Source organism: Bufo bufo, chromosome 2 (genome assembly GCF_905171765.1).
Source record: "Bufo bufo chromosome 2, aBufBuf1.1, whole genome shotgun sequence".
NCBI classification, from domain to species: domain Eukaryota; kingdom Metazoa; phylum Chordata; class Amphibia; order Anura; family Bufonidae; genus Bufo; species Bufo bufo.
The window spans coordinates 616516517-616529791 of record NC_053390.1 but is presented as its reverse complement, the minus strand read 5'-3'; the positions used below and the strand labels follow the sequence as shown (position 1 = coordinate 616529791).

Genomic DNA, 13275 nt, shown 5'->3' with positions numbered 1-13275 from the left:
GCTGCGCTGATGGGGGAACAGCGATCACGCCGAACCCTGTCATTTAACCCCTCAGATGCCACGATCAACACCGATCGCTGCGTCTGTGAGGTAAGACCGCCTTCCAATCGGAGCACCCTTGGAGAAATCGCGGGGCTCTGATCGGTTACCATGGCAGCCTGGACACTTCTGAAGCTTACCAGGCTGCCATGGTAAGCTCCCTGCTAAAACGTGCAAGTTAAAAAAAAAAAATATTAATTAAAAGTTTAAATCACCCCCCCCCCTCCAATTTTACACATAAAAATCTATTAATAATAAAGAAATAAACATATCAGGTATCGCCGTATCCGATATGTCTGAACTATTTAAAATATTTTTTTTACATTTTCCATAATGGAAAAAAAAATTGAAACCACACAATTCGTCATATATTTTTTTGTCACCTTTTGCCCCCACAAAAAATTGAATAACAGTGATCAAAAAGTCGTACATACCACAAAAATGGTACCAATAAAAACTACAGTTTGTTCTGCAAAAAACAATCCCTCATACAGCTCTGTAAACTAAAATATAAAAAATAAGTTAGTCAGAAAATGGTGAGGCAAAGAATTAAAATTTTTCTTTTTTTTTTGAAAGTAGTAAAACAAAAAAAAACGTACAAGTTTTGTATTGCAGTATTCATATTGAGCAGCAGAATAAGGATGTCATGTCATTTTTAGCACACAGTGAACACTATGATGTAAACCCCCCCCCCCCCCCCCTCAAAAAAAAAAACCTTGGTGGAATTGTATTTTATTTTTATTTCTTTTTTTTTAATTTAACCTGACAAATAAATATAAATATATATATATATATATTTATTTATTTATTTATTTATTTATTTAATTTTTCCCTGTTTTCCAGTAACAGACCTGGTAAATTAAATGGTGCCCTTTAAAAAAAAAAAAATTTATTCCACAAAAAAAAAGCCCTCATATGGCTATACGAACGGAAAATGAAAAATGTGAAGGCTATTGGAACATGGGGAGGAAAAAAACTAAAATGCAGAACAAAAATGGGCTCGGTGCTTAAGGGGTTAAATCCTGACTGTTTAATTTCTTTGGCGGATTTTCATTTCTTTATATAAATAATGTTTTAGTTTCTTGTTGTGTGGAGATCACTTATCACAGGCAGGATTAGAATGACATGGAACACCTCTTTTATGGAGGCAGAGAACACAGGATCCATCATTGACTATAGTTGATCCTGCACAGTGACCTTTACAGAGCATCCCGAAAATACTCTCCTATAGAAGCTAGTGGGAGACATTTAGGATTTAACTGCAGTAAAGTGATCTGTTCAAACCAAGAAGTGGCGCCAATTGTTAGACATAGTGGCCAGTGCACAAACTGCAGGATTTTTTGTTTTAGTTTAAATATAAAAAGTTACATGGAAAACTAAAAATAACATCATCAGAAATTATTAAAAAAAATATGTTTAACATAAAAAAGGGATTTAAACAGTAGGTCGCTTTCTGATGACACATTCCCTTTAAAGAGCTAAAAGGCAAGATGGTTGTTTCCAAAATCATGCACAGAAAATAGAATAAAAATAATGGAAAAAATATATCAGAAAAGAGAAAAAAAAACTTTTTGTAATTGGTTTACTAAGAAAGTAGATCTAGGTGATGCTTTCCATGTATGTACCGTTCTTTATTAACCTCTCTAATTTAATTTTTTTCCGGTAGATCGACCCAAGCACTGATACAAGCTTTCTTGGCTGGGTTATAGCTTCCTATAGTTTAGGACAGATGGTTGCTTCGCCTTTGTTTGGTGTGTGGTCTAACCACAGGCCAAGAAGAGAACCCCTTGTGGTGTCCATATCTATACTGGTAGTAGCCAGCTGCTTTTATGCCTATGTGCATGTACCTGCCTCACACAACAAGTATTACATGCTCATTTCTCGAGCATTAGTTGGTTTTGGATCAGGTATGTTATTCTGAAGGTTTACTACTTTGATATTTTAATATTGTGGACGTTTTCAGATGCAACAATAACATTTCCGTTGATTAGGGCATGTGGACAGTCTTTTATTAGACAGTTTCTGTGGCTTCTTACAATGTCTCCCAACTCATGATAAACTTCTTCAGTACATATGATTGTAATGTAGGGATGGACAGATTTGCTGCTGGTGACTAACTTTTTGGAAATCAATCTTGTTTTTAATCTGTAGCTATTTGATAAATAAGGAGTATGTCTCCTGCATCAGCATTGAGGACCTTCTTGATAGTTCTTAAGAGGTTTTCTACGCATTTATAAGTGATGGCCTAGCCTCTGGATAGGCTACCGCTATTTGATTGGCAGGGGTTTGACACTGGACCACAACTGATCAGTTGTTCTGAAGTAGCTTCGCCACCATAACTACACAGCTCCTTCTGTTGCGCGATGGACGGTTCTGGTTACAGCACTGATTTGTGACACTGGAGCTACTGTAGAGTCTCTGTTCGGCTGGGTGCCAGACCCCTGCCGGTCAGATAGTGATGGCTTATCCCGAGGATAGGCCATCAATTGTACAAGAGTGGACAACCCCTTTAATATGGTACATTGATTAATTGTAAACTTCTGCACTCTAGGAAATGTAGCAGTTGTTCGATCATATGTCGCTGGTGCCACCTCCCTATCAGAACGGACAAGTGCCATGGCTAACATTAGTGCTTTTCAAGCCCTTGGGTTTATCCTCGGTCCTGGTAGGTATGTTATTAACGGTCTCATGGGTAAGGTGTTAGCCCTGTAATGTAAAGGGCATCAAGGAGAAAAATTCTGATTTTCAGCATTCCAGGCGGCATTTACATTAATCGGAGAAGAAGGAGTAACCGTCAAAGCCATCGACCTTCAAGTAAACATGTACACTGCGCCATCTCTTATGGGTGCGTTCCTTGGCATTGTGAACATCATTTTGATCTTTTCAGTATTCAGGTAATATGATTTTTGTCATACAAGGACAGTCCAAGTGTTGACTCTATGGCTTCCATGTGCCTACACAACATATGTCTTTTGACCGTATAACTTAATATATCTTCTTACAGAGATCACCGAGTTGATGATCATGGAAGGCACTTAGGAAGTATAAACTATGAGTCTGAAGGTACTGTTATCTGTTATTGTTCAGCTTACATAACTAAGTGAATTTGAATATTAAAGGGAAATTGTGCTCTAATGAAATAAGTGTCCCAGTCCTGGCATTGGGCTGCGATGCAACTTTCTAAAATGTCCTGAATTTGGAATCTTCCTCTGTGTAGAGGTTGCTGGTTGTCATCAGGCGTGTAGGGAGCTGTATAACCAATGCTGTTATATATGCTTCCTTTATTTGTATCCAATAATAGCCTACTTCTATAAACCATGTAGAAATCTATAGTTGTTCAAAGCAACTTAGGCTAACGCTAGTCTAGGCACAAAACAGGAAAGCAAGGGCAAAAAGCATTTTTTTGTGCTAAGGGACATATGAATGTTGTAAAGCCTGCTGATTTATTAGTAATAGTCAAGTGTGTGTGGGGGTGGGGGGGGGGGGCACTAAAATGGAAGGGGGCTAGATGGGCTGTAAGAGACACAAGGTAATAGATTGTACAAGTCACCTTGAGTTTTAGTAGAGAGTAGACCTGTTAAGGGGGATGTGTCATAAGAATTTTTTTTTATATATATTTAATTTTTTTTATATGTCACTATTTTTAAATAAAAATCCTAGAACTGGGCAGTTTTCACAGTGGTCACTATGTCCAGTCTTGCAGTTCTTTGAGAGCAGCCACATGGGGCCACGGGGGCCAAGCTGTGATCTCACCAAGTGTGAATGGTGGGTCCTGTGTTATCTCTATAGACCTGTAATTCTACCTGTGGTGATAATCATAATGGCTACTGAAAAGTTACCTGTACAGAACAGGAAATCATGACTTATTATTACATCTAGAGGCCAGTGCAAAAATTGCAGGATTATATAAATTTTTTAAAATACTTTAAAAAAAATATAAAAAAAATTGATATAAACCTTTTTTCTTATATACCGTACTTTACTTTTCTTCAGGTTTTCCTTAAGCAATAGACACCTGAACTTCAGGTGTCTATCGCGCTTTGAAATCCGTACACTCGGACACCTTTTGCGCCACAGTGAGCGTACAGACAGGAGCACACACTACTGCTCCTGCCTTTGCCTGCTTCTCTAAAGCCTGGCATAGCACATATATGCCAGGCTTTAGCTGGGCAGAGCTGGCACAGGCAAGAGCAGCAACGTGTACATTTGCTGCAGGCCCAGTAGAATGCATACACCAGTACACCGCTGACATGTATACAGGTTCCAAGCACGATAGACACCTAAATTTCAGCTATCTATTTCGTATGGAAGTAGTTGCAAAACCACGGCTCACAAAGGGTACGTATGAAGCTTTTGTGTGTTTTTTATTTTTTATGATTATTTTTTTTTTAAATCCATCCAGCAAACAAAATCTCGGCCAACATTTCCGTCCACTCCCTGGACCTTGTTCACGGCCTATAACAAACAAAGGAATATATGTATACACACATGTTGGCTGATATTTTGTTTATTTGCTGGATGGATATAGATATATATATATATATATATATATATATATATATATATATATATGTACCTCTGTGTCCCATGGTCACTTGTGCATCCATTTTACCGAAATTCTCCTGCCGCAGAGCACAATTTCACCCAGTCAGTGTGCCCACCAGAATCTTTGTGTTGACTTATTTTGTATGGAAAACCTTGAAAAAAAAAATTTATGTACTGTATATTACAAAATTTATTTAATGCCATTTATTTTTCAATAGTTACTCCAAAGTTTAGGCACATTTTTATAATATAAGTTAATTTATCTCTGAAATAGGGGAATTTAGGGTACTTTCCCACTTGCAGCAGAGGATTCCGGCAGGCCGCTCCAGCGACGGACTTGCCTGCCGGATCCGGCAATCCGGACGCAAACTGATGGCATTTGTCAGACATATCTGGATGCGGATCCGTCTGACAAATGCATTGCAATACCGGATCCATCTCTCCGGTGTCATCCGGAAAAACGGAACTGGTATAAAAAATTTTTTGCATTTTTAAAGGTCTGCACATGTGCAGACTGAAAAGCCGGATCCGTTTTTGCTGGAACACTTAATGTAACTGATACACTTCAATGTAAATTAATGCGGGCATTTCGGCAAGTGTTCAGTATTTTTGACCGGACAGAAAACTGCAGCATGCTGCGGTATTTTCTCCGTCCAAAAAAACGTAAGCGGGACTGGACTGATGCATCCTGATCCATACTGAACGGATTTCTCTCCATTCAGAATGCATTAGGATAAAACTGATCAGTTTTTTCCGGTATTGAGCTGCTGTGCCGGAACTCAATACTAGAAAACAAAAACGCTAGTGTGAAAGTACCCTTAGCCCACTGCAATTGAGCTGTCAGGTTTTGAAATCGGCGCAGTGGCATACATGACCCTAGTGCGCTCTGGACGAGCACCACAGAAATTTGTCAGATGGAGCTTTATAATATGTTTTAATTTCTTCTAGGCACCGATACAGCAAATGATTGTGAACAACCAGTTGACCAGATTGCAGTAATCTCTTCAAATATTATTTTCTTCATTATTTTATTCATATTTGCCATTTTTGAGACGTACGTATACTCAGAATTATCATTCAGATTTAATGTGTGCATCCCTCTATGTATAATTGTATCTATATTATGTTTTTTTTTTCATTTTAAAGAATAATGTTCACCGTGTAACAGAATGCAACAGTGTACCTGTACATCCCATCTACATGAAAAGAATATGCTGTCTTAGAACCATCCCTGAAGTTTTCTTCAGTTACCATACAAGCGCTCCCTACTGATGCAGCCCATCAGTGAAAGTCCACTAAAGGCTTGTTCTGGTTCTTATGAATTCTGGGAATGTAGCCTAGCTCAGAGGAAGCCTAATGTATCGTTAGATACAACCAGTAGAATTATGAAAGCAGCTCTGGACTGCAACACATAATGCAACTCTGGTTCAGTAAAAGATAAGGAAACCAAGTATTTACAGAGCGACTAAACCTATAGAGGCGGAAATACTAATCGTATAACTGGCGTAAACGTAGACTGTGCGTGGGCAGACAGTTTTGTCTAATCTGTACCAGCTGTTGGTTGGCTTACTTTTAGAGAATGTTATGCCACATTTGTGACGCTAAACATTGAATCTTCCTGCTAAGCCCCATCACCTTAAAGTAAGTAATAAGTAATTTTTTTATTTTTTGGGCAAATACTAGGCATAGACACTTTAGTAAATCTGGCCTCTAGGATGTTACATGTTGTTCTGTTAAATTGTTTAAAGTTTTCATCTGTAGTGTAGTTTTTGTAATCTATACTAGTTTTGTTTTTACTACCTCGGTGCTAATTTGTGATTTTTTATTTTTATTTTTATTTTTTTCCCCTCACACTTAAATGGGTTTTCTGGGACTTTTCTACTAATGATAGGTCATCAGTATCGGATCGGTGAGGGTCTGATCAGCTGTTTGAGAAGACACTGGTGCTCGCAGACATCATGCTCATGGCCTAGACCTGTGATGGCTAACCTCTGGCACTTCAGCTGTGGTAAAACTACAACTCTCAAGATGCACACTTGCTTGGCTGTTCACAGAACTCCACAGAAATAAATGGGGCATGCTGGTAGTCGTAGTTTCACCACAGCTGGAGTCCCGGAGGTTAGCCATCAATGGCCTAGAGTCCTAGACATAGCTCAGCCCCATTCAAGTGAATGGGGCTAAGCTACGATACCAAGCACAGTCACTATCAAATGGATGGCGCTGTGCTTGGTGAGCTGAGAGAAGGCCATGGCGCTACTGCAAGCGCTGGTGCCTTGTCAAATAGATGATTGGTGGAGATCCTGGGTGTCAGACCCCCACCAATATAGGTCATTAATAGAAAAATCACAGAAAACCCTTTTAAAGAGTAACTGTTATTTCAGAAAACATTAGACATGTCATGTGGGTGAGTCCCACAGATGGCTAAAACAAAGGGGCAGTAGCCCTCAGCTGGGTCCGGTCTCCCCTTGATAGCTGCAGGCTGGCTCATGCACTGCTCCTTCATTTTTCAGGACACAGTCCCCCACTGATTAAAAATATCTGACATTCTATATGACATGTCTTTAAGGGTCTGTTCATATCTTGCTGATGCCTAGATGAGATGTATATATCTCCGACAGCAGACCTTCCCCACTGCATAGGCATAGTGTAATATGTCACTCATAGGTTCACATTGTAAAATTCTATATAAATACCACATGGTACTTGTCTTTTTACGGTGTTCCTCGACATACAATAGCATGGTAAACTACGCTTTCCTATATAGTTGGGGGGAAAAAGGTATGCTGGTGCATACTGGCTGAGTGTATGCCAAAATAATTATCTTGGCATGTGCTGGGTGCAGTTATGATGAACACAGCCTTAGTATTACATCTCTCTGTTAGATTAAAAAAATAACATCATTTTTCTATTGGAATAACTAAAAAACACTGTTTTCGCGTCCACCTAATGTGTTCAGTGCTGGTGAGCTAGAAACCACATACAGTGCTCCAATTCTTACTGGTTGGCCTGCAATAACAGGAGTGCCACCTCTAGTGATTACCTGTGCCTGCCAGCATTGGACACGTAAGGTGGACATTCTGAGAGGGACTCGCCAAGGGAGCACCACTGAAGGTTTTTATCAGCAATATCTTGACACTTTTTTTTAATGGTTCCAGCTGAAAAATGTTAAGTTTTGTTGAGGTGAACTAAATATTTAATCGTGGGACAACTCCTTTAAATGGTTATCAGGCTCGATATAAGAGTCTTGGGCTACTTTCACACCAGCGTTTTTACTGGATCCGGCAGGGTTCAGACAGAAACGCTTCAGTTACTGATAATACAACCATCTGCATCCATTATGAACGGATCCGGTTGTATTATCTTTAACCCCTTTAAAGATGGTGCCCGCTCGCCTTATAGCAGACACCCGCTGCTCATGTCCGCAACCGGCAGTAATGCCGATCGCGGACATTAGTCAATCCTGACCACGGCATCTGAGCGTGCTGAAAACCGAATGCGCGCGCTTTCGGTTATGCTCCGGCTCCCCCGTGTCGTGATCGAAGGAGCCGGAGCATGTGTGCAGCAGCCCCTGTCTTTGTGAATGACAGGAGGCTGCTGCATAGTATTTCCTATGGAGTCCTTGCCTGTAATAGGGCTCCATAGTAAAATCATCATAGATTCCAATGCAAGTGCATTGGAATCTATGATAATAGCAATCTAATGATTGCATGTTATAGTTCCCTGTGGGAAAAACATAAAAATTCAAATCACCCCCATTTTCCCAAAATAAAAGAACAAAAAATTTTTTTAAATACCCATCATGGGTGTCGCGATGTGCGAAAACGCCCATAGTATATAAAATCGAACGTCGTAAAAAAAAATATGTAAAACTGTGGTGGAATAGCTTTTTTTTTTTTTGCAATTTTACCCCATTTGGAATTTTTGCATCATATGCAATATTAAATGGTGGCGTTGGAAAGTACAACTCGTCCTGCAAAAAACAAGCCCTCATATGGCTATGTGAACAGACAAATAAAAAATCTATGCCTCTGGGAAGGCAGGAAGCGCAAAACGAAAACGCAAAAAAACCTCCAGGCCTGAAAGGGTTAACATTGCTAAGACGGATCCGTCATGAACTCTATTGAAAGTCAATGGGGGACGGATCCGTTTACTATTGTGGCAGATTTGGTCAGAGAAAACTGATCCGTCCCCATTGACTTACATTGGGGGTCATGTTTTGCTCCGCATCCCAGGACGGAAAGCAAAATACAACATGTTGCGGTTTGCTCTCCGGTCTGGGAACGCAACTAAACGGAACGGAATGCATTCTGGAGCATACCGTTCTGTTCAGTTCAGTTTTGTCTCCATTAACAATGAATGAGGACAAAACTGAAGCGCTTTTTTCCGGTATTGAGCCCCTATGACGGATCTCAATACCGGAAAACTAAAACGCTAGTGTGAAAGTACCCTTATTGGTGCTGCCTTTAAACATCCTCATCCCCCCAGTGGTCAGACCCCCACAAATGAAACTTAAAGCATATGAAGTGGATAACCTATGACAGAACATTTTACATGAAAACCCCTGACAGGTAACCCTGTTCTGCATTTCCCCAGGATCGCCACCCCACTGACAATGGACATGTATGCATGGACCAGGACACAAGCTGTGTTCTACAACGGAATTATCCTGGCCGCAGTTGGCGCTGAGTCAGTTATAGTGTTCATCATGGTGAAAACTCTTTCTAAAAAGTAAGTTGTGAAAATGATACTGTTGGCATTTTTAAGAGTTTCATTTTATTTTTTTAACAAAATAAGAAATCCTGTTTGGTATAGTTATCCTCAAATGCACATGGGCAGTGAGTTTACTGTGACCTTCCCCACCCGACTTGTGCCATTAGGGAAGCGTTGCGACAACTTTATACGCCATCAAATGGTTGATCTGTCCCGCATTTGGGGCAGCATTCATCTAATGTGTATGGCCACATCTAGTTTCCAGTTAGACAGCATGCACATGTAACACATACTATAACAATACACGGATTGTCTCCTTAGTCCATTATTTATTACTTGCTTGATCTTAACTTATTTCACTCATTTTCCCATATAATGCAGGACTGGAGAACGAATTCTGCTCCTTGGGGGATTGGTTGCTATTTGGATTGGATTTTTCATTTTGTTACCTTGGGGAAATCGGTATCCCAGCATACAGTGGCAAGGTAGTAATATCATTAAAACGAATACTTAAAAGAAAGCTATCCCTCCCCTCTTCACCATCATCGGATCTCTCTTTATTTTTAGACATCCAGAATACAACCAAAAATAATTCAACCTTCTTGGTTTCAAATCTCTTGGCTTCCGGAAATCACACGGTAGAACCTACAGGCTGTCCAGCGACTCAGTCCTGGTGTTTCTATACACCCGTTATCTACTTAGCTCAGTATATCACGTCTGACATTTTGATTGGTCTGGGCTATCCAGTCTGTAATGTCATGTGTTACACTTTGTACTCTAAAGTTATTGGCCCCAAACCACAGGTAAGACTGGGAAGGTTGAAAATCTAGAATTTTTCTTTTTAATGATTAAAAATATTCATTGAATAGTATTGTGCAAATGAAGTAATAGTGGTAGTAACACGATGGACAGCTTAGACGACTTTCTCTAATTTCATTGGCTTACTCTAGACCGGGGATGCTCAACCTGCAGCCCTCCAGCTGTTGCAAAACTACAACTCCCAGCATGCCCTAATAGCTGTCCAGGCATGCTGAGAATTGTAGTTTTGCAACATCTGGAGGGCTGCAGGTTGAGCATCCCTGCTCCTAGACCATTTTTGTGCACCTAAATGGTGAAGAATCTGCCCCTGTAAGTATTTACTTTGTAGGTCCCCTCCTGGTTCCAGGTACAGATTGCGGGCACATGGTGTACTGTCTGCATCTTTAGCGGCCACATTGAAAAAAAGGAGTCCGCATCTGATCCACAAAAAATGCTGATTGGATACAGACCAAAGATATAGTTGTGTGAATGGACCCTGAGGGTGCATTCACACGACGGTATGTATTTTGCGGTCCGCAAAATACAGATGACATCCGTCTGATGTCCACTGCTACCAGCACCATGTGCAATTTTATCTGTTCCATTGAGGAGCTTCCTTAGTGGTAGCAGACTTGCCCCCTCTGCTAGGGCATGCTGTGCCCCAGATATAATTTTTTAGCCCCAGAATGGTTTACAGGAAACTGTTGCAGAATGTTAAAGTGCCATACATTTCTTAGGCTACTTTCACACTCGCGTTTTGGTGCGGATCCGTCATGGATCTACACAAACGCTTCCGTTCAGATAATACAACCGCATGCATCCGTTCAGAACGGATCCGTTTGTATTCTCTGTAACATAGCCAAGACAGATCCGTCTTGAACACCATTGAAAGTCAATGGGGGACGGATCAGTTTTCTATTGTGCCATATTGTGTTAGTGAAAACGGATCCGTCCCCATTGACTTACATTGTGTGTCAGGACGGATCAGTTTGCCTCCGCATCGTCAGGCGGACACCAAAACGCTGCAAGCAGTGTTTTAATGTCAGTCTCCAGAGCGGAACTGAGGCAAAGAGATGCATTCTGAGCGGATCCTTATCCATTAAGAATGGATTAGGGCAAAACTGAACGGATCTCACAAACTGAAACCAAAACGCCAGTGTGAAAGTAGCCTTAGTGTTTCCGGGCTGACTTGTTCTCTTATTTTAGGGTGTCTATATGGGATGGCTAACTGCTGCTGGGAGTGCAGCTCGAACGCTGGGACCTGTGTTTGTCAGCGAAATCTATACACACCTAGGACCCAGATGGATATTTGGAATAATTTGTGGCATTGTAGCATGTTCTCTTTTACATTTAGCAGCGGTTTACAAAAGACTTATTGCCTTCTCTGTACGATATGGCAGAATACATGAATGATCTGCATTCCAGCAAAGAACAAAAGACTTTTGTCTTAGTGGGTACAAAATTAAGTAGGGTAAATTTCAGTGTAAGAATAATTGACTGCAATGAGGTGACTTCTTAGAGAAAAAAAATCATTCATGATGAAGACTTATTTCCCTTATCTGAAATGCAACTCATTTTAAATAGAAAAGAAAGAAAATGTATGGAGCCAAGACTAGCAGTGTAGAGAAAAGCAATAATAAATTATACACTGCTCAAAAAATAAGGGGAACACAAAAATAACACCTCCTAGATCAGAATTAATTAAATATTCTTCTGAAATACTTTGTTCTTTACATAGTTGAATGTGCTGACAACAAAATCACACAAAAATAAAAAAATGGAAATCAAATTTTTCAACCCATGGAGGTCTGGATTTGGAGTCACACTCAAAATTAAAGTGGAAAAACACACTACAGGCTGATCCAACTTTGATGTAATGTCCTTAAAACATGAGGCTCAGTAGTGTGTGTGGCCTCCACGTGCCTGTATGACCTCCCTACAACGCCTGTGCATGCTCCTGATGAGGTGGCGGACGGTCTCCTGAGGGATCTCCTCCCAGACCTGGACTAAAGCATCTGCCAACTCCTGGACAGTCTGTGGTGCAACGTGACGTTGGTGGATAGAGCGAAACATGATGTCCCAGATGTGCTCAATTGGATTCAGGTCTGGGGAACGGGCGGGCCAGTCCATAGCATCAATGCCTTCGTCTTGCAGGAACTGTTGACACACTTCAGCCACATGAGGTCTAGCATTGTCTTGCATTAGGAGGAACCCAGGGCCAACCGCACCAGCATATGGTCTCACAAGGGGTCTGAGGATCTCATCTCAGTACCTAATGGCAGTCAGGCTACCTCTGGCGAGCACATGGAGGGCTGTGCGGCCCTCCAAAAAAATGCCACCCCCACACCATTACTGACCCAATGCCAAAACCGGTCATGCTGGAGGATGTTGCAGGCAGCAGAACGTTCTCCACGGCATCTCCAGACTCTGTCACGTCTGTCACAAGTGCTCAGTGTGAACCTGCTTTCATCTGTGAAGAGCACGGCGCCAGTGGCAAATTTGCCAATCTTGGTGTTCTCTAGCAAATGCCAAACGTCCTGTACGGTGTTGGGCTGTAAGCACAACCCCCACCTGTGGACGTCGGGCCCTCATATCACCCTCATGGAGTCTGTTTCTGACCGTTTGAGCAGACACATGCACATTTGTGGCCTGCTGAGGTCATTTTGCAGGGCTCTGGCAGTGCTCCTCCTGATCCTCCTTGCACAAAGGTGGAGGTAGCAGTCCTGCTGCTGGGTTGTTGCCATCCTACGGCCTCCTCCACGTCTCCTGATGTACTGGCCTGTCTCCTGGTAGCACCTCCATGCTCTGGACACTACGCTGACAGACACAGCAAACCTTGTTGCCACAGCTCGCATTGATGTGCCATCCTGGATAAGCTACACTACCTGAGCCACTTGTGTGGGTTGTAGACTCCGTCTCATGCTACCACTAGAGTGAAAGCACCGCCAGCATTCAAAAGTGACCAAAACATCAGCCAGGAAGCATAGGAACTGAGAAGTGGTCTGTGATCACCCCCTGCAGAACCACTTCTTTATTGGGGGTGTCTTGCTAATTGCCTATAATTTCCACCTGTTGTCTATCCCATTTTCACAACAGCATGTGAAATTGATTGTCACTCAGTGTTGCTTCCTAAGTGGACAGTTTGATTTCACCGAAGTGTGATTGACTTGGAGTTACATTGTG

The 13275-nt window shown here is 41.4% G+C and overlaps 1 protein-coding gene across 3 annotated transcripts in view; it reads left to right on the top strand.

Moving 5' to 3' along the window:
- The window catches only part of MFSD8 (major facilitator superfamily domain containing 8), a 48313-nt gene extending 36616 nt beyond the window's left edge, over positions 1-11697 (top strand). For all 3 annotated transcript variants that reach the window (XM_040418432.1, XM_040418430.1, XM_040418431.1), the window contains exons 6-14: positions 1706-1946; positions 2591-2704; positions 2789-2933; positions 3044-3102; positions 5533-5638; positions 9178-9312; positions 9676-9779; positions 9862-10097; positions 11299-11697. In XM_040418432.1, the coding sequence (XP_040274366.1) occupies positions 1706-1946; positions 2591-2704; positions 2789-2933; positions 3044-3102; positions 5533-5638; positions 9178-9312; positions 9676-9779; positions 9862-10097; positions 11299-11505 (1347 nt within the window). In that variant the 3' untranslated portion in view covers positions 11506-11697. The remainder of the gene's footprint in view (positions 1-1705; positions 1947-2590; positions 2705-2788; positions 2934-3043; positions 3103-5532; positions 5639-9177; positions 9313-9675; positions 9780-9861; positions 10098-11298) is intronic.
- Positions 11698-13275: the final 1578 nt, after the last annotated feature.